The 24,386-nt window shown below is 47.3% G+C and overlaps 1 protein-coding gene across 6 annotated transcripts in view; it reads right to left on the reverse strand.

The window, feature by feature from the left end:
- The window catches only part of TK2 (thymidine kinase 2), a 45,924-nt gene that overhangs the window by 10,046 nt on the left and 11,492 nt on the right, over positions 1–24,386 (reverse strand). For all 6 annotated transcript variants that reach the window (XR_004438942.1, XM_033218680.1, XM_033218679.1 and 3 more), the window contains 3 exons: positions 18,144–18,197; positions 10,537–10,626; positions 8,188–8,261 (listed from right to left, as the gene is read on the reverse strand). Coding sequence is in view for 5 of the 6 variants with exons in the window: in XM_033218679.1 (XP_033074570.1) it covers positions 8,188–8,261; positions 10,537–10,626; positions 18,144–18,197 (218 nt within the window). In the remaining variant the exon portion in view is untranslated. The remainder of the gene's footprint in view (positions 1–8,187; positions 8,262–10,536; positions 10,627–18,143; positions 18,198–24,386) is intronic.

The raw sequence follows: 24,386 nt of genomic DNA on the forward strand, positions 1-24,386 counted from the left end.
CAGCTCTGAATATTTGATGTTCAAGAAACCAAACCACTCTCTCTTATTTTCTGTTTCTAGAAAAATTAGACTGAGAAAAAATTGGCTCCAAGAAAATGAGGATGTGCAATGAGGAAGCTGCTGATTAGCTTCTCCCCTACTCCAGCAAACTCATAGCTTGAGGGCACAGAAGAGGTGGCACCGAGGGGGTGGAGCCAGTTAGCAGCAATTGAGGAGAAGCTAAGCTGCCCATGGGACAGTCTCCCAAGTCTCCAAGGCTGGACTAACCGCCGGAGGACCTCATGTGTCTACATAGTTCAAGGAAGACTGTCCAATCCCAGAGCGGGGAGGGTGCCCACAGATATGACCATGGAACTGAACCACAGCTCAGAACACATGAAGCAGTGTTAACTAAAACCAAACCGACCACCACTGCAAAACGGTCACAGTACATGGAGGTCCACACATGGAGACATGGGGAGGGGGTCACACCTGTGGGGGACTCTGGGACTGAGAGATTCTGGTGGCTCTGCCCCTGCCACAGCTCCCCTGGGAATCAGCTCCAGGTAGTCACAGGGGCCTCCCACTCCCACTCCCACCACAATCAAACAAAAGGCTTCCCCCACAGGGTTGGTGCAGACTGAGGGGCAGCCTCTCCCTTCCCAATGTTCTTGGAAGGGGTCCTTGGTGGGGTGGCCTCCCGTGGCCAGGGTCAGTAGGCCAGACCTATTGAAAACCCATCCATGACTGGAACTGTGTGCCGGAAGAGGCTGGGGGATCCAGGAGGACTGATTGACCAGTGGCTGAGCTGAGTGAGGAAACAGAAGCCTGATCTCCATGACTCCAAGGGACATGGGGCACGGCAGGCGCTGTTCTAACCGTACTTCCTCCTAGGAACTCTGCCCAGCTCCTTGTGTGTCTGTCTCAAGCATGGGGCTCCCCACACCACCGACAAGACAAGCCACAGCCTTTATTTCTACAGAATGCACAGAGAGTAATACCAAGCAAATCCAAGTCTGGCAAATCCAAGCACATGACTCAACAGTGGGCATGGGAGTCTCACCCCTCCCCTGACCCCAAGGGGGCAAAACGAAGGTCTTCGTCCACATGAATACATGAATCCTGCTGTTACATCAGCACAATTTCTTGCATCCTTCCCTGAGGCCCAGAGAGCCTCCAGTCTGTGCGGAATGGATTAGAAGAGCTCCCTTGTATACGTTATTTCCTTTTGTTTTCACAAGACCTTGTGAGGCTAGCTTCAGTCCCAATTTATAGAAGAAACCTGAGGATCAGAGAAGTGAAGGCCAACTCTGTCTGAGCAGGGGTTCAAGCCTGGCTCTCCCTAACCCCAAACCCAAATGCTCTCCATTGCACCACCCGCCCACCCCACTCTGTCAGCTGACCTGGATCAAGTCCAGTGTCTCTCTAGCCTGAGCTGCAGGAAGGCCACAGCTCTTAGGCCCATGACCCAGACCAGGAGGCTTCAGTCTAGACAGGAGCTGGGAAGAGCCTAAGCCCCTGGGCCAATCAGCAGGGGAGGAGGCCCAGCCTGTGGTTCCAAACACCAGGTCTTACTTAGTGTCCCCAACCACCAGCCACAGGTGAGTCAGCATGCCATTTCCTCAGCTGGGCCCCACTCCACGCCCTCACTTCTGTTCTTAGAAAAGGACGACCAGGCAATCTTGTAAAACCTTTGCTTCCCATTACTCGGCCCACACAGTCACCTGCGTGGCCTCTTTAGCTACATGAATTTTGCTCACCACCTTCAGCTTTTCATGCTAGCCAGTTGCCCACCCCTACAAGTTCCCATCTTTGGCCAGGCACAGTGGCTCACTGTGGCAGGCTGAGGCAGGTGGATCACCTGAGGTTGGGAGTTTGAGACCAGCCTGACCAACATGGAGAAACCCCGTCTCTACTAAAAATACAAAATTAGCCGGGCGTGGTGGCACATGACTGTAATCCCAACTACTCAGGAGGCTGAAGCAGGAGAATCGCTTGAACCCAGGAGGTGGAGGTTGCAGTGAGCCGAGATTGCACCATTGCACTCCAGCCCAGGCAATAAGGGCAAAACTCCGACTCAAAAAAAAAAAAAGTTCCCATCTTTAAGGACACTGTGTAACTGGAATCTTCCTCTCCAGCAATTAACACAGCCCTCTCGAACCCCTGGTGGCACAACTGCACTTACATTCTGCACACCCCAACCTCGCCGGGGTAGACAGTGCCAGAAGAGGCGGGTCTCTCCCCTGACGAGCTCAAGAAATTTTACTTGAGGAGATGCAGGATTCCAACATGTGGGCTTTTCTGGGGACCTGAGCCTGCCGTACACCCTTCTATCCAGGACCCCACAGATCCCAAACCAAGGTTGCAAGAGTTTCTGAGAGAGAGAAAAAGACCAACCCGAGCACTGAAGGGGCAGTGGTAATGTGCCCTCCCACCTTGTGAAGGGCTCCCCATCACGGCATTTTCAGAAGCCTTTTCCTAGAGCATCCCAGGAAATGAGGAAACACGAGCTCCCAGGCAGGAGCTGACGCCCCACATGTCACCGTGTGGTTCCCAGTACCCGGTTGATCTCCCTGCAGGTGGGAACCAAGACACCTCATTCTAGGTATGGGCAAAGGACCCAGCCAAACTCGGTTTTATGCTACATTTTGCATAGGTAGTAACAATGATAGTAATCTGCATTGGAGGAGCAGAAACCTCTAAAAACATCTACTTTGGCCGGGCACAGTGGCTCACGCCTGTAATCCCAACACTTTGGGAGGCTGAGGTGGGCAGATCACTTGAGGTCAGGAGTTCGAGACCAGCCTGGCCAACACGGTGAAACCCCACCTCCACTAAAAATACAAAAATGAGCTGGGCATGGTGGTGGGCACCTGTAATCCCAGCTACTTGGGAGGCTGAGGCAGGAGAATCGCTTGAATCTGGGAAGCAGAGGTTGCAGTGAGCTGAGATCGCACCAGTGCACTCCAGCCTGAGCAACAGAGCAAGACTCCATCTCAAAAACAAACAAACAAAAAACCCACATCTACTTTCTCAGTAATACTTCATTGTGGATGACCGCTGCATCAAGGGCAGCTGGAGTTGTCCGGAGAGTGGCCAAGCTCTAGTATTCCTTCCCTTCATCCTTTCTGTGGCTCTGGCTAAAAATACTTTTTACTTTGCCCTATGGCTGCCTGACTCTTGGCCTAGGAATAAGTTCAGAAACCTTAAAAACAAACGTAACAAAACAGAGCCCCCAGCAACCCAAATATGAAGCAACAAAGGTGAAATTAAGAAACCACAGGCCAGGTGCAGGAAACAGGAAATTCTGCACCGCGCAGAACTTTTCACCATGGCCGCAAAGACAATCCTCAGGCCGGGGCTCTTGCTCTTATGACCCCCAAAGGTCCAGTGAAGCCCCAAGGAAGCCCACCTCACCGTCAGAACTCCAGGGGAAAAGGGTCGCAGCACAGGGATGGAGGGTGCCCTGTGGACCACCTGGCTACCAGCCTTTTTTATTTATTTATTTATTTTTTAGACAAAGTCCCACTGAGTCACTTGTCACTTGGGCAGTGGCATGCTCATGGATCACTGCAGCCCTGACCTCCTGGGCTCAAGCAATCCTCCTGCCTCAGCCTCCTGAGTAGATGGGACTACAGATGTGTACCACCAGGCCCAGCTAATTTTTAAATTTTTTTGTAGAGATGGAGGTCTTACTTTGTTGCCCAGGCTGGTCTCGAACTCCTGGCTTCAAGTGATCCTTCCCCTTCTGCCTCCCAAAGTGCTGGGATTACAAGCATAAGCCTCTACACCTGGCCCTGCCACCTTTTTGTAAGGCCCATATTCCTCAAAGTGTGATCCCTGACCAGCAGGAGTGTGGTCCCACCCGGGTACCTACTAGAAATGTGGCCTCTCAGGCCCCACCTCAGTGCTACTGAAGCGAAATCTACCCGTAAACAAGATGCACAGGTGGTCGTGGGAGAAGCTTAGAGTAAGGCCTGTCTGGAAGAGGCAGAGTCTCCCCCTGGGGCTAGTACCTCAGGATTCTCAGCTTTGGGAGCCCCAGTGGGCCCTGAAGCCTTTGGCCTTGATGAGAGAAATCTAGATGCCTCCTGCCACTTCCTCATTTGCTGCTTGCCCCCACACAGCAGGGTTCAGAACACGTTCCCCTCCTGTGGTTAGTTCCTGCCCGATCAGGAAGGAGCCCTGGCTTTGTAATCCTTTCTCAGTTCCGTATCTGCCCAATAGGGTCAACAACCAGACAACAAATGCAGCTCCTGTCCATGGGTCCCTGCCCTGTTCCTTAACCATGACAGCCGATGCCCCAGTTTCCAGGGAACACATAAGCAGGTGCAGTTCACAAGTGAATCACGCTCCGGGGAAGGTGTTTTGAATGCCCCTACCCCTCGGTTCTCTGCCTCCTGGACTTGGGGACTCTGGGGTATGTGGCTGAGGGAGTGGGAACTCCAAGGCACATGCAAAGCATGGTGTTTAATACAGCATTCATTGTCTTCAATGATAAGTATTTAAATTATTATTTTTAGATACAAACTTAAGAACATACTATTGTGGAAAATGCAAAATCCCAATGAATTCTAGGTTAAAACAGGAGACTCCAAGAAACTTCCAGGTTGTTGGCAGGTGGCTGCTTTGGACCACAGGGGCTGGGAGGATAAGTAAGCAGTGCTGTGGGAAGCTTTCCTCTGCCTTCAGAGGATTTCCATGAAAGGGTCCGAGGAACACTGCCTTTTCTCATCTCCCTAGAGACCATGGTGGATAGCCTGGCCCTCCAGGCAGCCACAGTGCTCCCAGCAGCCTCTGGAGTGCCTGAGGCCACATGCCCACTGACAGCTTTTGGCTTCAAGAGATCTCAGTGATGGGTCTCAAGGCCCCAACAAGGTCTTCAGGGGAATCTGAGCCCCCGGAAAGCCACATGAACTTAAAACAGTTAGATCCCAAGAACAGAAAGAAGGACACTGTAAGTTTCTTCTGTGGTTCATTGTCCCACAGAAATCCTAACCACAGAGGCCATGCATCCTGGGAGGGCCGGGAAAAGACATAAATATAAAGTCATCAGGGCAGGAAAAGACCTAAAAAAATTAAAAGCTACATTCTCTTCCTAAACCACCCACAAAACAGCTCCAGGCGAGGCCCATGTCATCTGGACCAATGCCATAACCATAGAGATTGGGAGATACAGAACTGACACATCAGAAATGTGATGACACAGGACCATGGGAGGGAGTTACCAAAGCCTGTGGCCATCAGCAGGAACTGTGACCTGGGCCAGACAAAGACAAATGGCTCCTGGGGAAATCTACCTGGCGCTGGGTGGCCTATAGGTTTGGGGGTGGGATTGGGGAACTCACAAATTTAATAAAGACCAAGGTGGGCAAGGACCCGCAAAAGGGTCCTAAGACATGAAGGAGGCGGCAGGTCAAAAGGCTCTTCAAAGATGGATGAGAGGAATCAGAGATGAGAGATGGGCTCAGAGAAATTTAGAAACTTGGTCTTGCTCATAAACAGAGCAAACTTCAGAGCCAGGATAGAACCCAGGCCCACCAAATGCCACACTCTACCCTCTCCCCTTAACCTCTGGCCATTCCATTCCAGATTACTTGCTTCAAAAAGAGCCATCAGGCCAAGCACAGCTGTAATCAGGCTCATGCCTGTGATCCCAGTACTTTGGGAAGCTGAGGCAGGAGGATCACTTGAGCCCAGGAGTTTGAGACCAGCCTGGGCAACACAGGGAGACTGTCTCTACAAAAAATAAGAAATAAATTAACCAGAAATGGTGACATGTGCTACAGTCCCAGCTTTCAGGAGGCTGAAGTGGGAGGATCTCTTGAGCCCAGGACGTCAAGGCCACAGCGAGCCTTGATCATGGCACTACACTCCAGTCTGGGTGACAGAGCACAAGCCCATCTCAAATAAAAAAAAAAAAAAAGCAACAAGAGTCACTGGCCCCACACAGAACAGGCCAAGCTGAATGCGATTAACAGACAGACACAGCCCCATTCTGTGAGGTTCACAGGTAATCGTACCCCACCATCAAGATCTGTTCCTCGGGCTACAGTTCTTTTTTTAAGACAGAGTCTCGCTCTGTTGCCCAGGCTGGAGTGCAGTGGTGTGATCTCGGCTCATTGCAAGCTCCGCCTCGGGCTACAGTTCTAATCAGAGCAGTACATAAACATAACAGGGGCTCCCTTCTGCTCTCGCTCTCCTCTGTCCTGCCTGTCCTCCCTCTGGCTGAGGTGCTAAAGAGCAGGAGCTGAGGAGGGCAGAGGGCTGGATAAACCTAGCAGTGGACACCTAGAAACCCAGGCTGTCAGGTGAAAAATGGGGCTCTAAGTTCAGGAATGCCACCTGCTGAGAGGGCAAGCTGCAGAGCACAAGAAAAGTCTGAGGTCAGGGGGCAAAGCCACAGCCAGGACTCACCTTGGCTGCCAGCCCCTGAGCCCACAGCATTGCTCTGATGCTCTGTGCAGAGGCTCTCATTTTCGGGGGGTGATACAGGCTCAAAGGTATGATCCATGGCAGCTCAGGGCTCCTAGGGGAAGCCTTTTTAGCGGCCCCTCAAATGAAAGGTACAAAACAGCAGGGAGCCAGAGCCTGGGGAACAAGCTGGGCTGGAGACCAAAGCACAGTCACAGGTCCCCTCATCCAACAATAGCTAACAAGTATCAACCAGGAGCTCGCTCTGTGCTGGGTCCACACTAGGCAAGGACACCAAACTTGGTGCCTGCCCTTAGGAGCTTATGGTCCGGTGTGGGGGGGCGGGGCAGGCAATAAACAATTAGACACATACTAAGTTGAACCACACAAAACTGCCATTTTTGTAGGTCATAATTGGTTAAATCATTTCATATGATTGCCTTAAATACTACAAAGAAAACTAACAGAAGGTAGTCATTAAAAATAACAAGGGGGCCAGGCACAGTGGCTCACACTGGTAAACCCAGCACTTTGGGAGGCCGAGGCAGAAGGATCACTTGAGCCCAGGAGTGTGAGACCAACCTGGGCAACATGATGAAATCCTGTCTCTACTAAAAATACAAAAAAAAAAATAGCCAGGCGTGGTGGTGTGTGCCTGTAGTCCCAGCTACTTGGGAGGCTGAGGCGGGAGGATGGCTTGAGCCTGAGGGAAGGAGGTTGCAGTGAGCTGAGATCGTGCCACCATACTCCAGCTTGGGTGATAGAGCCAGACCCTGCCTCAGAAAACAAAAACCAAAACCAAAAACGAAACAAAGACTAACAAGGAGCTTGCCCTATCTAGACAGTGGTCGGGGAGGGCTAGGAGACAGGGCGGTCGGGGAGGGCTAGGAGACAGGGCGGTCGGGGAGGGCTAGGAGACAGGGCGACATTTAGGAAGGCAGCTGCAGATGAAAGTGGGAGGAAGGGCCTTCAGCGCTGACATCCAAACAGCTCTGAGAGGGAGGGACAGCAGTATCCCACACTCACAGTGGGGACAGGTGGGGTCTGCAACCCATTTCCCCAAGACCCTGAGAAATCAGCAGTCTCTGAGCACAGGGATGGAGGGCCCCATGCCTGAGCCCTTGGCACTCACAGGCCACCAGAAGCCCCCTAACTAGGTATATATCACAGAGTCTGCTCTCATGAGGGAAGCTTTTAGCGAAAAACACAACAAATGCGATGCACACCATGTGTCTGACTTGCCCAACTCTCCACCCTTCCCTATAGCCTTACACCATGCTGTGTAACTCACTGGACCCTCCCACCTTTCCACCCTGGGCTCATGTGACCATGTGACCTGCTTTGGCCAATGGAATGTTAGCTAACTTGGAGCAGAGGCCTGAAGACATGTCCTTGCATCTCTGCTGTTGCTTCTACCCTCTGTCACCGTGAGAAGTGGACACCTGGGCTGGTTTGCTGGTCCCAGAAGGAGGGTGACAGGCAAGAGGAAGAGAAATAAGCCACCTTCAGTCACCCTTGCTTAGGCCCTCCTACATCAGCTGATTCCCAGACATCTCATTGAGCCCAGCCAAGGTCAGCAGAGCTGCCTGGTGACCAACCTGGCGGACTGGGCAACGAATGCAGATAGCTGTCTGCCATGAGGATTAGTGGCTGTTTGTTATACCACGTTGCTACGGCAATGCTTAACTGATACAACAGCGGGTACTCCATATCTGTCAATCAAATAAACACATTTCTATTTCATTTTGAAAAATTAGTGGTTTAATAAATTATCAATTATGCAAACTACAGTACCTTCTATACAGGTTTTCTACAAAAATGTATCTTGCGCTGTGAATCGACCTCTCCATCAACCGTACAGATGACACCTAAAGGAAAACAAAAAGAGCATCACAAACTCAGGGGAAGAGGAGACAGCCAGGAGGCCTTAAGAAATGTCTGTTACTTCCCCTGCCTGGGGACTTTGCTGAATATGAGAATCAAGGCGGAGGAGAGAGTGAGGCTGGAGGACCTCCTCACTCCCCTGCCGGGAGGAGAAACCACATCTGTCACCAGGCTCAGGCTATGTGCCCCTTCCACCCTGACCTGCCCCACACCCCAAAGCTGCATACATGGCCCAACAATGCTGAGGCTGAGGGCTCATCAGCCGCCTCTTTGATGGGAGGTGAGGCTCAACTGGAACATGGCCATGCCCTGGAGAAACCATCCAAAGCTGTCCACTTGAGGCAACATGTGGTGACTATCACGGACCTAAATAGGGTGACTTTGCTTAAGTGGAGGGACTGCATGCATGAGGTACAGTCCCACGAGGGTCAGGTTGAGGGTGACGTTCTGGGGGCTCTGCCCACGGAGACTGGGAAGGACAACGCCCAAGAGGGACGAAGACAGCCTGACAGCGCCCCTCTCTGCCAGGATGCTCACACCCTCTGCAGACGATCTTGCCCTTTGTCCAGCGTTCCTCTGGGAAGCAAAAGGTGCCTGACCCTTGATGCCAGGCAGACAAACACTACTCTCACTTGGCCATGGCCCACAGCACCCATGGGACCTGGGCCAACAAATCCGAGGCAGATTCAAAGCCATAACCCAGGCATTTCTTCCCTCTCCCTGCTGTCCCTCTGTCCATCCATCCTCTGCCCATCCATCTTCCTTTCCATTCTTCCATCCTCTCTTTCCTTACTTCCTAGCTCCCCATTCATCCTTCTGTCTCCTTCTGCTCATCCTTCCTGGTCTGTCCATCTCTCTCTGCCTCCCAAGGCAGATTTCCTTAAACAGAGGAGCACACTTACATCCCTTCCTATCCAAATACCATTAGATACAACTTAGGTTTGCAATTGAGTGCCTGCTCAGGAAAAGCAGATTAGCAAAGGCAAAATGCGCTAACCTCAGATCTTTTGATTTGTGGATTTGTGTCATTTAGACAGATATTTGGGGAGATGGAAATTTTTACTCACCAAAAAGATCCCGCTCACATCTTTCAATTTTAAAAGACAGATTTACAGAAGAATGGTAGCTATTGTTGCAGGTACCCAGACTGGGACTGAACTGTCCAGTCCAGCAGCTGTGCCAGTGTTAAATGCTGTAGGGATAGTCTGTCTCCTTCACGCAGAGCCTTAAAGCTGGCATCATAGGTTGTGCTTACAGCCTTGAAACATAGGTGCCGATCAGGACCTCTTCAGCCCCCTTTCTTCTAAGAGACTGTCTCTAGATGCACCTCACTGATGGAATACACCTAAGCAGCCATGTTTGTGCCTTGGGGTCCTGTACCCAACACCTGATTGAACCAGGGCTGGACACCTGACCAAAGCTGAACCAATCAGATTCTTTGTCTCAAGAATTTGAACTAAGAGCCAGACCCCATGAAGGTTAAATCAGTGGTTCTCAAATATGAAAACAAACAAAGCATGCATTCAAGTCACCTGGAGGGCTTGATAAAACACAGATTGCTGGGTCTCATCCCTAGAATTTAAAACTCAGCAGGTCTGGGATGTGACCAGAAAATTTGAATTTCTTTTTTTTTTTTTTTTTTGAGATGGAGACTCACTCTGTCACCCTAGCTGGAGTGCAGTAACGCAATCTCAGCTCACTGCAACCTCCGCCTCCCGGGTTCAAGCCATTCTCCTCACTCAGCCTCCCAAGTGGCTGGAATTATAGGTGCGCACCACCACGCCAGACTAATTATTGTATTTTTTAGTAAGATGGGGTTTCACCATGTTGGCCAGGCTGGTCTTGAACTCCTGACCTCAGGTGATCCGCATGCCTCGGCCTCCCAAAGTGCTGGGATTACAGGTGGGATCCACCACACCCAGCTGAAAATGTGCATTTCTAACAAGTTTCCAGGTGATGCTTCTGCTGCTGGTCCAGGGACCACACTTTGAGAAGAACTAAGTTAAACGGCATTGAGTCCAGCAGTGGTCCTGACCTGACGGGGGCACCACCTGGCTGGCTGAGGTTTGTGGGTAGGGGCACTAGAGGCTGGTCAGAAGAGAACTGCAGAAGCCAGTGACCTTGGCCCCACACAGAGAGGCCTGCACAGCACTGAAGGCCTAGCCTGGCTTCCTTGTGAAGTTTCCCTTCCTGGCAATCACATACCCCAACTCTGAAGAAAATGTTTAAGAAGGCTGAAACTGAGCATTTGAAACGTACCTGAGGACAAGTATGCCTGTCCAGCATGGTGAGCTGCACATAAGTCTGTAGCGTAAGGCCCCAGCGAGAGGCATCTTGGTACATCAGGCCCTGCAGAAGGGAAAACACAGCACTTTCCGTCAGAGTGGCATCTGCAGGAGGACTCTGGTCTCACAAGGCACTGAAGGACAGCTCAAGAAATCTACACACGCAGGGTTGGGGCTGAAGACGAACCCAGCATGATCACAGGGCTCTGACAGCAGGGTGGACAAAGGCAGACACTGAAACAATCAGAGGACGGTACGGTAACAGCTATAATAGGAGCCTATGGAAAGTCTCCAAAGGACCAGAGCAATTAGGCCAGACAAAGAAATGAAGGGCATCCAAATTGGAAAGGAAGAAGTCCACTTAACCTTGTTCACCGACAACATGATCTTACACTTAGAAAAGCTTAAAGACTCAGGCCATTATCCTAAGCTTATTAATGCAGGAACAGAGAACCAAATACTGCATGTTCTCACTTTAAGTGGGTACTTATAAGAGGGTACAATGGGTACTCATGGACATAAAGATGGCAACAATAGACTTTGGGGACTCCTGGAGTGGGGAGGAAGGGAGGGGGCAAAGGTTGAAAAGTACCTATTGGGTACTATGTTCAGTACCTACTTGATGGGATCCATCATACCCTAAAACTCAGCATCGTGAAATATACCCAGGTAACAAACCTGCACATGTAGCACCCCAAAATGAAAATAAAAGTTGAAATTACCAAAAAAAAAAAAAACCTTACAGACTCCACCAAACAACTGTTAGAACTGATGAACGAACTCAGTAATACTGCAGGAATCAAATCAACATACAAAAATCAGTAGCACGTATACACACCAACAGGGAACAATCTGAGAAAGAAATCAAGAAGGGAATCCCATTTGCGATAGCTACAAAGAATATAAAATAACAGCCAGGCACAGTGGCTCATGCCTGTAATCCCAGCACTCTGGGAGGTTGAGGCGGGTGGATCACTTGAGGCCAGGAGTTGAAGACCAGCCTCGCCAACATGACAAAATCCTGTCTCTATTAAGAATACAAAAAAATTAGCCAGGTGTGGTGGCGCACACCTGTGATCCCAGCTACTCTGGAAGCTGAGACATGAGAATTGCTTGAACCCAGGAGGCAGAGGCTGCAGTGAGCCGAGATCGCACCACTGTACTCCAGCCTAAGCGACAGAGTGAGACCCTGTCTCGAAAAATAAATAAATAAATAAATAAATGTAAAATACCTAGGAATCTATTTAACCAAAGAAGTGAAAGATCTATACAAGGAAAACTATAAAACACTGATGAAAGAAACTGAAGAGAACACACACAAAAAAGGAGATATTCTACACTCACGGATTAGAAGAACTAATATTGTTAAAATGACAATACTACCCAAAGCAATTTACAGATTCAATGTAATCTCTATCAAAATACCTATGACAGTCTTTGCAAAAATAGGAAAAAAAAATCCTAAAATTGATATGAAACCACAAAAGACCCCAAATAGCCAAAGCAATCCTAAGCAAAAAAAAAAAAAAAAAAAAACAAAGTTGGAGGCATCACACCGCCTGACTTCAAAATTTACTACAAAGCTGTAGTAACAGCTGGGTGCACTGGCTCTTGCCTGTAATCCTGTTACTTTGGGTGGCCAAGGAGGGAGGGTTGCTTCAGGTCAGAAATTCAAGCCCAGCTTAAGCAACAAAGTGAGACCTCGTCTCTACAAAATTAAAATAAGGAAATTTAGCCAGACATGGTGGTGCACACCTATAGTTCCAGCCACTTGGAGGCTGAGGCAAGAGGATCGCTTGAGCCCAGGAGTTCAAGGTTACATTGAGCTACGATTATGCCAACTGTGCTCTAGCCTGGGTGACAGAGCAAGACCCTGTCTCAAAAAAAAAAAATGTTTTAATGCTATAAGTACCCACGTCAGCATGGTACTCACACAAAAACAGACACAAAGACCAGTGGACAGAACAGAGAATTCAGATACAAATCCATGCATTTACAGCCAACTCATCTTTGACAAAGGCACCAAGAACATTCAGTGGGGAAAGGACAATCTCTTCAATAAATGGTGCTGGGGTAACTGAATAACTATATGTAGAACAACTGAAACTAAACCCCTATCTCTCACCATATACAGAAATCAAATCAAAACAGACTAAAGACTTAGAAATCTGAGACCTGAAACTAAGAAACTACTAAGAGAAACCACTGGGGAAATGCTCTAGGACATTGGTCTGGGTGAAGATTTTTCTGTGTAAGACCCAAAAGCACAGGCAACTAAAGCAAAACCAGAAAAATGGGATTAAATCAAGCTACAAAGCTTCACAGGAAACAATCAACGAAGTGAAGAGATAACTCGAAGAATGGAGAAAATGTTTGCAAGCTACCCATCTGACAAAGGATTAATAACCAGAATATATCAGGAGCTCAAACAACTCAACAGTAGGAAAAAAAAAAAAATTCTGATTTTTAAATTAGCAAAAAATCTGAATAGATAGTTCTCAATAGAAGACGTAAAAACAGCCAACAGGTATATTTTAAAATGCTCAACATCACTAATTGGATCAGAGAAAAGCAAATCAAAAGTACAACAAGATATCATCTCACCCCAGTTAAAATGGCTTTTATCAGGCCAGGGGCGGTGGCTCAGGCCTGTAAACCCAGCACTCTGGGAGGCTGAGGCAGGTGCATCACCTGAGGTCAGGAGTTCAAGACCAGCCTGGCCAGCATGGTAAAACCCCGTCTCTACTAAAAATACAAAAAAAAAAATTCAGCTGGGTGTGGCGGTGCACACCTGTAATCCTAGCTACTTAGGAGGCTGAGGTAGGAGAATCGCTTGAACCCAGGAGGTGGAGGTTGCAGTGAGCTGAAATCATGCCACTGCACTTCAGTCTGGGTAACAGAGCAAGACTCTGTTTAAAAAAAAAAAAAAAAAAAAAGACTTTTATCAAAAAGACAGGTGATACATGTGGAGAAAGGAGAACCCTCATACATATTTGGTGGGAATGTAAATTAGTACAGCCACTATGGACAACAGTATGAAGGTTTCTCAAAAAACTAAAAATACAGCTACCATGTGATCCAGCAATCCCACTATCGGGTATATATTCCAATGAAAGGGAATCGGTATATTAAAAAGATATTGCACTCCCACGTTTGTTACAGCAGTATTCACAGTAGCCCAAGTATGGAATCAACCTAAGTGCCTATCAATGATGAATGGTTAAAGAAAACCTGGTATATACACATAATGAAATATTATTCAGCCATGAAGAAGGATGAAATCTTGCCATTTGCAGTAACATGGTTGGAACTAGAGGTTATTAGGTTAAGTGAAATAAGCCAAGCACAGAAAGACAAATATCATATGTTCTCATTCATATGCGGGAGCTAAGAAAAAAAAACGGATCTCATGGAGCTGGACAGTTGCTGGGTTTGGCGGCTTGAGCCTGTAATTCCAGCTACTCAGAGGCTAAAGTGGGAGGACCACCTGAGGTCAGAAGTTCCAGAGTGGATTACTGGTTACCAGAGGCCAGAAGGGGTAGGGGAGAGAGGGGGATGAAGAGCAGTGATTAAAGGGTACAAATATATGGCATGATAGAAGAAGTAACACCTAGTGTTAGATAGATTAATAGGGTGACGATAGTTTACAATAACCTATTGTGCATCTCAAAATAGATAGAAGAGGCCAGGCATGGTGACTCACACCTGTAATCCCAGTACTTTGGGAGGCTGAGGCAGGCAGATCACTTGAGGTCAGGAGTTTGAGACCAGCCTGGCCAACATGGTGAAATCCCATCCCTACAAAAAATACAAAAAAATTAGCTGGGCGTGGTGGTGCATGACTACAATCCCAGTTACTTGGGAGGCTGAGGCAGAAGAATCGCTTGAACCAGGTAGGCAGAGGTTGGAGTGAGCCAAGATCATGCCACTGTACTCCAGCCTGGGTGACAGAGCGAGACTTCACCTCAAAAAAAAAAAAAAAAAGCTATAAGAGAACAATTTGAATGTTTCTAGCATAAAGAAAAGAGAGCCAGGTGCAATGGCTCATGCCTATAATCCCAGCACTTTGGGAGCCCAAGGCAGGGGGATCACTTGAGCCCAGGAGTTCAAGGTTACAGTGAGCTATAATTGTGCCACTGCACTCAAGCCTGGGTGATATAGCAAGACTCTCCAAATAAATAAATAAATAAGTTTTAAATTTTAAAAAAAGTTAAGCTCTTTAAGATAATCTTGGCCAGGCGCAGTGGCTCACGCCTGTAATCCCAGCACTTTGGGAGGCCGAGGCGGGAGGATCACGAGGTCAGGAGATCGAGACCATCCTGGCTAACTCAGTGAAACCCCATCTCTACTAAAAATACAAAAAATTAGCCGGGCATGGTGGCAGCGCCTGTGGTCCCAGCTACTCAGGAGGCTGAGGCAGGAGAATGGTGTGAACCCGGGAGGCGGAGCTTGCAGTGAGCCGAAATCGCACCACTGCACTCCAGCCTGGGCAACAGAGCCAGACTCTGTCTCAAAAAAAAAAAAAAAAAAAAAAAAAAAAGATAATCTTTAAAAAGTAATGCTTTGGTTTGAATGAATCCCCCAAATTTCATGTGTTGGAAACTTAATCCCCAGTGTGGCAGTACGTAGCAGGTGGTGCCTTTAAGAAATGATTGGGTCATGAGTGCACAGCCCTTTTGAATTGATTAATCTATTCATGGATTAATAGGTTAATGGGTTATCTTACACTGGTGGCTTTATAAGGGAGAGAGACCTGACCTAGCACGCTCAGCCCCCTCACCATGTGACACCCTGCACCACCTCAGAACTCTTTGAAGAGTCCCCACCAGCAAGAAAGCCCTCACCAGATGCACCCCCTCAACCTTGGACTTCTCAGCTGTTCTAACTGTAAAAAATAAATTCCTTTTCTTTGGAAATTCAGAAAATAAAATAAAATCACCAAGGAACATGCGCACAAGTCATTCAGTGAATGGTCTTTGAGCCCTCTGTAGTCTGTTCTCTATCCAGCCACCAGAGTGAGTCTGTGAAACCTAAATCAGTTCTTGCCACTCCCCTGCTCAGAACCTTCCAGTGGCTTCCCATTGCAAGCAGAATGAAATCCAAACCCTTATCATGGCCCACAGGGCCTTCTCTCATTTCCTACAACTCTCCCTCTGGTCTGGTTGGCTTCCAACCACATGAGCTTACTTAGCGTTCCTCAAACGTGCCAAGCATGGTCCCACCTCAGGGCCTTTGCATCTGCAGCGCCTTCTGCCTAAACACTCTTCATCCAGGTATCTACAGTGCTCACACTCTCATGTTTAGGCACCTTATCATAGATACGTTCCCTACTTATCTCATGTAAAACAGAAGCCCACCCACCTACTCAATCACTCTCCATCCCCTCTAGGTGCAAAACACTTCATGCTCCAGCGTACTTGCTAAGAAACCTGTTCTGCTCTTTTCCTCATTTTTAAATTAATTTTATTTATTTTTTATTTCTTTTAGAGATGGGGGTCTCACTATGTTGACCAGGGTGGTCTCAAACTCCTGGCTTCAAGCAATCCTCTGATCTTGGCCTTCCAAAGTGCTGGGATTACAGGCATGAGCCACCATACCCGGCCTTTTCCTCATTTTTGCTTTTCATTTTTCTCTTGGTGCAAACTAATTAAACTCCAGTGCTCTTCACTGAGAACTGCAGACTCCTCTGACAGCAGTTGAGAGAAAATCTCATAAAGCCTAGGAGAAACACTCCCTCTTGCCTGATGGCCGCAGAAACAGTCACCTTTCTGCATCAGAAAACCAATTCAGATAAAGTGATGAATTAAGATTTTTCAAAGTATCGATCTTTCTTTTGGTCTAGAGTGGAAACTTACATAAAAATAGCTACCTCTATTGCATTTTTTATTAGGAAACTCTCATTGAAAAGGCTATCTGTAACAAGGACACTCAGACTTCTAAGGCTGTGATTTTGTCCTGGGAAATGTCACTTATGATCCCTAACACCTGCAACTCCAGTTGTCTTACTTAATAACCGAGCCTGGGTTCCTCCTTGGCTTCTAGAGAATATGAATGTTACAGAGGTTTTTTTGTCATATTCAAAGAAGATGACTGGCATTCCATCTTCTCGCAAATGCACAGAGAATAAATTCTTCTCACGTCTCTTTAGGATTCTTTATTGAAAGACTGAGAGGTTTTGCCTTATTTAAGAAACATCATTTCACCTGCCTTAGTTTTTCTTCCTAGCTCCTATCACCACCCACCAGATTATATGTTTGTCTTCTGTCTCCCCACATTGGAATACTAGGGGCAGGAGAGCAAGAGCTTCGAATTTCTCACTGCCGTATCATCCAGAACAGTGTCTGCCATGTGGCTGACAAGCACTGAATATTGGTTGAATGAATGGATGAATGCACAAGCCCCTACTAAGTGCTAGGCAGTGCGCCTAGGTTTTAGCAAATAACAGTGAACAAAGTAGACACAGTCCCTGCTCCTAGTAGAACTCGGAGTCTAATGAACCACACAGGAGATGCCAATTGTGTTGCTAAAAATCAGGGGGCATGGCCAGGCACGGTGGCTCACGTCCGTAATCCCAGCACTTTGGGAGTCTGAGGTGGGTGGATCACGTGGGTCAGGAGATCGAGACCATCCTGGCCAACATGCTGAAACCCTGTCTCTGCTAAAAACACAAAAATAAGCTGGGCATGGTAGCAGGTGCCTGTAGTCCCAGCTAGTCAGGAGAGTGAGGAAGAAGAATCGCTTGAACCCGGGAGGTGGAGGTTGCAGTGAGCCGAGATTGCACCACTGTACTCCAGTCTAGAGACAGACTGAAACTCCATCTCAAAAAAAAAAAAAAAAAATCAGGGGGCAGCACAGGCTTCCAAGTCCATTTACTAGCTGTGTGACCTCAGGCAACTTATTTAAGTGCAATCTCCTAAACTGAAAAATGAGACTAATCATCCCTACCTCATGGGAGGGGAGCTCAGAACCAACATCCCCTTCTAAAGCTCTCTCTTGCAGGACCCAGATTCTACCCATCTCTCTCAAGCAGCCAGAGCAGAACCTCAAAATGGGGAAGGTGAAGGAAGGGCCACAGCACACTACAACCCCTGTTGCTAGGTTCACCCTTGGGAAAGCAGGCTGGCAGCTTCCAGGTAAGCCAGAGGCGGCCCCTGTTACTAGACAGGGCCAAGTTGCAAACCCAAGTCAGGGGTCCACCAAGGATCCTGGTTACTTAGAGATAGGTCCTGGGGGGTTAGGTCTGAGAAGTCCTGGGTTCTGATAGGTTTCTTCTAGGGGAGGGGAGGGCTGGAATGAGCAACAAGAAATGAACACCCCTAGTGGCTAAGGTTGGCCACTGGGAATAGTATGGGATAGCTGATAGGAAGTCCCTGGGCTCTGTGCCTAGCCACTCAGGCCTCAGAGATCCTTGACCTCAGAACACCAACATGCCACCATTTTCTGCTTGTCCCTCCCTGGTCTTCTCCAACTCAGCTAAGAGCACAGAGGATGCCTGGGCAGTCTCGGGCTCAGGCAGAGGCATCACCATTCTCGGGTGCTTAAGGGGAAGCCAGGGGTTCATGCAACCAACAACCCACTCACCAGAGGATTGTGGCCACGGACATTTCTCCACTTGGACACAGGCTCCGTTAACACCTGGAAGGAAAGAAAACATCAGAACTGCTGCTTCTCAGTGCTGAATCCTGTAAAAGTGTGTAAGTGTTGAGGGGAAAGCAAGGAGAGAAGGGAAAAAGAGAGAAAAAGACTATCCAAATTTGGGTGCCCAAGGTAGGCCAAAATAGCTGACAACCCCTGTGAGGTCACAACTCTAGATTAAACACGGCTTCCTCACATTACTTCCAGAAACATCCTGAGAACAACTCTATCCATCCCTGTACCCAATGTGTCAAGCATAGGTACATCCTACCTCTCTACTGCCCTGGTAGCCTCCCCAAGGTCAGAGCTGGCTCTGTCCATCCCTCTTCTATGTATTCTATCCCAGCCCTGCCTGCCTACCACATCAAGCTGGCAGGTGGGTGGGAGAAGCCAGGAGGGACACTGGACAGGGCTAGACCTGGGCAGGCCACCTGCCTCCATTTCCTGCCTCTGATCACTGCACTGGGTGCGCTGGCTGCTGAGAGTCCCTGTTTCTTTAGTACGCTCCCTGTCTCACTGGTTTGGAGGCATTCTTTCCCTCTGGTCCTGTTTGTACCTTTTAGGATGACTGCCAATTTCTCCAACATCTTGTGTGTTTTCAGACACATATCAGGATCTCTGCTGGGCATTTCTAGAGCCTCCATCTGTGGTCTAGACATACAAATCTGGGACAACCCCAGACTCTGCCAGAGCCTTTCTGGGTATGCAGGTGTGCGCTAGAAAAGATTTAAATGGTGTTCTTGGGGCCAAGATCTTCAGAGTGCCAGGATTAATCTGGGAACTTTCAGAGTACATGTGAGGGGCCATAGGTGACAAAAGACCAAAGGCAGGCAATGCATGGAACTCCTGAAAAGTAACCACCCTGGCTGGGCGCAGTGGCTCATACCTGTAATCCCAGCACTTTGGGAGGCCGAGGCAGGCAGACCACTTGAGGTCAGGAGTTCAAGGCCAGCCTGGCCAACATGGTGAAACCCCACCTCTACTAAAAATATGAAAATTAGCCAGATGTAGTGGCGCATGCCTGTAATCCCAGATACTTGGGAGACTGAGGCAGGAGAATCACTTGAACCCAGGAGGCAAAGGTTGCAGTGAGCCAAGATCACACTACTGCATTCCAGCCTGGGTGACAGAGCAAGACTCCGTCTCAAAAAGGAAAGAAGGAGAGGCAAGGGGAGGGGAGAGGAGGGGAGGGGAGGGGAGGGAAGGGAAGGGAAGGGATCACCCCCCACCCTTCACACCTCTGTGTCTTTGCTTATGTTGTTTCTTCTGCCCAGTATTCCCACCCCATCCCACTTCACATCAACTTTCATCACATGGAAAACTCCTATACACCCTTCAAAATCCAGTTCAAATATGCCCTCCCACTGCCCCTCTCAAACCCCCTCTCCTTCTTCTAGATCTTCTTCCCAGCCCCCAAGGAGCATACACAACACCACACAGGCCCACCAGAGTCTGGGTCACAAGGAGCCTTGCTCCCCAACCCAGTTCAGGGGTGCTTCATCCATAGCATTGTCACCCAACAAATATTTATTGAGTGCCCACCGTGTGCCAGATACCCATGCTAGGCACTGAGGATACAACAATAGCAAAACCAGCCCAGCTTTTGCCTTCACAGAACCTTAAGCCTACCAGGGGAAGCAGACATTACTCAGGCAATCATAGAAGCCAACATGTTTTCAAACTCCAAGAAGTGGTATAATAGAGAGGTACAGAGCGGCCAGGGAATGCTCCATCAGGAAGCATAACCTCGCTGGGAAGGTCAGGAGACACGGAGCTCAGATCTGAAGGGAGAGTGGTCTTCCTAAAGCCAAGAAAGCTCTTCATAGCACAGAAGAACCAAACAAGGGTGTGGCCTCTGCAGCCAGACAGCCTGGGCTGGGATCTGGCTGTATCACACACTAGCCAAGTGACCTGGACAAGCCACTTAACCTCACTGAGCCATGGTTTCCTCATCTAAAACTGTGGTAAAAATGGTACCTACTTCAGAGGGACTCTTCTTGGGAGGATGAGATCATTTAGTATTTATGATGAACCCTTAACACAGTGCTGGGCAAATAGTATACTCATTGGATGTTAACTATCATTGTTGTTAATAGGCTCCAAGGCCTTCAGTGAGACTATAAGCACTTCTAAAGTGCCATTAAGAGTCATATCACTCAGGACAGGTGTCAAGAGTCCCCAAGACCCCCCTCCTCCCCTGATTTGATGATCCATGAGAACTCACAGGACACGGCATCCAGTCATAGTCACAGCTAAGATGGATTACACCAAAAGGACACAAAACGAGATCCGCAAACGGGACCAGGTGTGGTGTCTCACGCCTGTAATCTCAGCACTTTGGGAGGCTGAGGCGGGTGGATCACTTGAGGTCACGAGTTTGAAACTAGCCTGGCCAACATGGTGAAACCCCATCTCTACTAAAAATACAAAAAAAAAAAAAATTAGCCAGGCATGGTGGTGGGCGCCTGTAATCCCAGCTACTTGGGAGGCTGAGGCAGGAGAATTGCTTGAACCTGGGAGGTGGAGGTGGCAGTGAGCTGGCAGCCTGGGTGACAGAGCGAGACTCCATCTCGGGGAAAAAAAAAAAAAAAGAAAGCAAAAGAAAAAAGGATCAGCAAAGGGAAAAAGGGCAGGGCACAAAGTCTGGAAGAAACCAGGCACAAGCTTCCAAGGGTCCTCTCCCAGAGGAACTGCACAGCACACACTGAATTCCCCAGGCAACAAGATGTGACAATACATGTGAAATGTTGTCTAGCAGGCAAGCTGGCCTGAACCTGGGAGTTCAAGGTTTTCATCAGCGCTCAGCCATGCAGGCAGCCACTTCCTGACATGTACCAAAATTCCACACTCCAAGGAAGAAAGCAGGTGTCAGCATAAACCATACTGTTTGGAGAAACAGTTTAGGCAGAGAGTCTGTTATCAGTTAGGAATGGTGGGGGCACTCCCAAGATCTAAGTTCCCAGATGCCAGTCAAAGACCACCCTTGCAAGCAGGTGTTTCTTTTTTTTTTATTTTATTTTTTATTTTTTTATTATACTTTAAGTTCTAGGGTACATGTGCATGACGTTTATATCATGTATAACTCCCCAATGCAATCCCTCCCTCCTCCCCCCTCCCCATGATAGGCCCCAGTGTGTGATGTTCCCCTTCCCGAGTCCAAGTGATCTCATTGTTCAGTTCCCACCTATGAGTGAGAACATGCGGTGTTTGGTTTTTCTGTTCTTGTGATAGTTTGCTAAGAATGATGGTTTCCAGCTGCATCCATGTCCCTACAAAGGACGCAAACTCATCCTTTTTTATGGCTGCATAGTATTCCATGGTGTATATGTGCCACATTTTCTTAATCCAGTCTGTCACAGATGGACATTTGGGTTGATTCCAAGTCTTTGCTATTGTGAATAGTGCCGCAATAAACATACTTGTGCATGTGTCTTTGTAGTAGAGTAATTTATAATCCTTTGGGTATATACCCAGTAGTGGGATGGCTGGGTCATATGGTACATCTAGTTCTAGATCCTTGAGGAATCGCCATACTGTTTTCCATAATGGTTGAACTAGTTTACAATCCCACCAACAGTGTAAAAGTGTTCCTATTTCTCCACATCCTCTCCAACACCTGTTGTTTCCTGACTTCTTAATGATTGCCATTCTAACTGGTGTGAGATGGTATCTCTTTGTGGTTTTGATTTGCATTTCTCTGATGGCGAGTGATGATGAGCATTTTTTCATGTGTCTGTTGGCTGTATGGATGTCTTCTTTTGAGAAATGTCTGTTCATATCCTTTCCCCACTTTTTGATGGGGTTGTTTGTTTTTTTCTTGTATATTTGTTTGAGTTCTTTGTAGATTCTGGATATTAGCCCTTTGTCAGATGAGTAGGTTGCAAAAATTTTTTCCCATTCTGTAGGTTGCCTGTTCACTCTGATGGTAGTTTCTTTAGCTGTGCAAAAGCTCTTTAGTTTAATTAGATCCCATGTGTCAATTTTTGCTTTTGCTGCCGTTGCTTTTGGTGTTTTAGACATGAAGTCCTTGCCTATGCCTATGTCCTGAATGGTACTACCTAGATTTTCTTCTAGGGTTTTTATGGTATTAGGTCTAACATTTAAGTCTCTAATCCATCTTGAATTAATTTTCGTATAAGGGGTAAGGAAAGGATCCAGTTTCAGCTTTCTACTTATGGCTAGCCAATTTTCCCAGCACCATTTATTAAATAGGGAATCCTTTCCCCATTTCTTGTTTCTCTCAGGTTTGTCAAAGATCAGATGGCTGTAGATGTGTGGTATTATTTCTGAGGACTCTGTTCTGTTCCATTGGTCTATATCTCTGTTGTGGTACCAGTACCATGCTGTTTTGGTTACTGTAGCCTTGTAGTATAGTTTGAAGTCAGGTAGCGTGACGCCTCCAGCTTTGTCCTTTTGACTTAGGATTGTCTTGGCAATGCGGGCTCTTTTTTGGTTCCATATGAACTTTAAAGCCGTTTTTTCCAATTCTGTGAAGAAACTCATTGGTAGCTTGATGGGGATGGCATTGAATCTATAAATCACCTTGGGCAGTATGGCCATTTTCACGATATTGATTCTTCCTATCCATGAGCATGGTATGTTCTTCCATTTGTTTGTGTCCTCTTTGATTTCACTGAGCAGTGGTTTGTAGTTCTCCTTGAAGAGGTCCTTTACATCCCTTGTAAGCTGGATTCCTAGGTATTTTATTCTCTTTGAAGCAATTGTGAATGGAAGTTCATTCCTGATTTGGCTCTCTGCTTGTCTGTTACTGGTGTATAAGAATGCTTGTGATTTTTGCACATTAATTTTGTATCCTGAGACTTTGCTGAAGTTGCTTATCAGCTTAAGGAGATTTTGGGCTGAGACAATGGGGTTTTCTAAATATACAATCATGTCATCTGCAAACAGGGACAATTTGACTTCTTCTTTTCCTAACTGGATCCCCTTGATTTCTTTCTCTTGCCTGATTGCCCTAGCCAGAACTTCCAACACTATGTTGAATAGGAGTGGTGAGAGAGGGCATCCCTGTCTTGTGCCAGTTTTCAAAGGGAATTTTTCCAGTTTTTGCCCATTCAGTATGATATTAGCTGTGGGTTTGTCATAAATAGCTCTTATTATTTTGAGGTACGTTCCATCAATACCAAATTTATTGAGCGTTTTTAGCATAAAGGGCTGTTGAATTTTGTCAAAAGCCTTTTCTGCATCTATTGAGATAATTATGTGGTTCTTGTCTTTGGTTCTGTTTATATGCTGGATTACGTTTATTGATTTGCGAATGTTGAACCAGCCTTGCATCCCAGGGATGAAGCCCACTTGATCATGGTGGATAAGCTTTTTGATGTGCTGTTGAATCCGGTTTGCCAGTATTTTATTGAGGATTTTTGCATCGATGTTCATCAGGGATATTGGTCTAAAATTCTCTTTTTTTGTTGTGTCTCTGCCAGGCTTTGGTATCAGGATGATGTTGGCCTCATAAAAAGAGTTAGGGAGGATTCCCTCTTTTTCTATTGATTGAAATAGTTTCAGAAGGAATGGTACCAGCTCCTCCTTGTACCTCTGGTAGAATTCAGCTGTGAATCCATCTGGTCCTGGACTTTTTTTGGTGGGTAGGCTATTAATTGTTGCCTCAATTTCAGAGCCTGCTATTCGTCTATTCAGGGATTCAACTTCTTCCTGGTTTAGTCTTGGGAGAGTGTAAGTGTCCAGGAAATTATCCATTTCTTCTAGATTTTCTAGTTGATTTGCGTAGAGGCATTTATAGTATTCTCTGATGGTTGTTTGTATTTCTGTGGGGTCGGTGGTGATATCCCCTTTATCATTTTTTATTGCGTCTATTTGATTCCTCTCTCTTTTCTTCTTTATTAGTCTAGCTAGCAGTCTGTCAATTTTGTTTATCTTTTCAAAAAACCAACTCCTGGATTCATTGATTTTTTGGAGGGTTTTTTGTGTCTCTATCTCCTTCAGTTCTGCTCTGATCTTAGTTATTTCTTGCCTTCTGCTAGCTTTTGAATGTGTTTGCTCTTGCCTCTCTAGTTCTTTTAATTGTGATGTTAGAGTGTCAATTTTAGATCTCTCCTGCTTTCTCTTGTGGGCATTTAGTGCTATAAATTTCCCTCTACACACTGCTTTAAATGTGTCCCAGAGATTCTGGTATGTTGTATCTTTGTTCTCATTGGTTTCAAAGAACAT

The sequence above is a fragment of the Trachypithecus francoisi genome, unplaced genomic scaffold (assembly GCF_009764315.1).
Source record: "Trachypithecus francoisi isolate TF-2019V2 unplaced genomic scaffold, Tfra_2.0 Lachesis_group10, whole genome shotgun sequence".
Lineage (NCBI taxonomy): Eukaryota > Metazoa > Chordata > Mammalia > Primates > Cercopithecidae > Trachypithecus > Trachypithecus francoisi.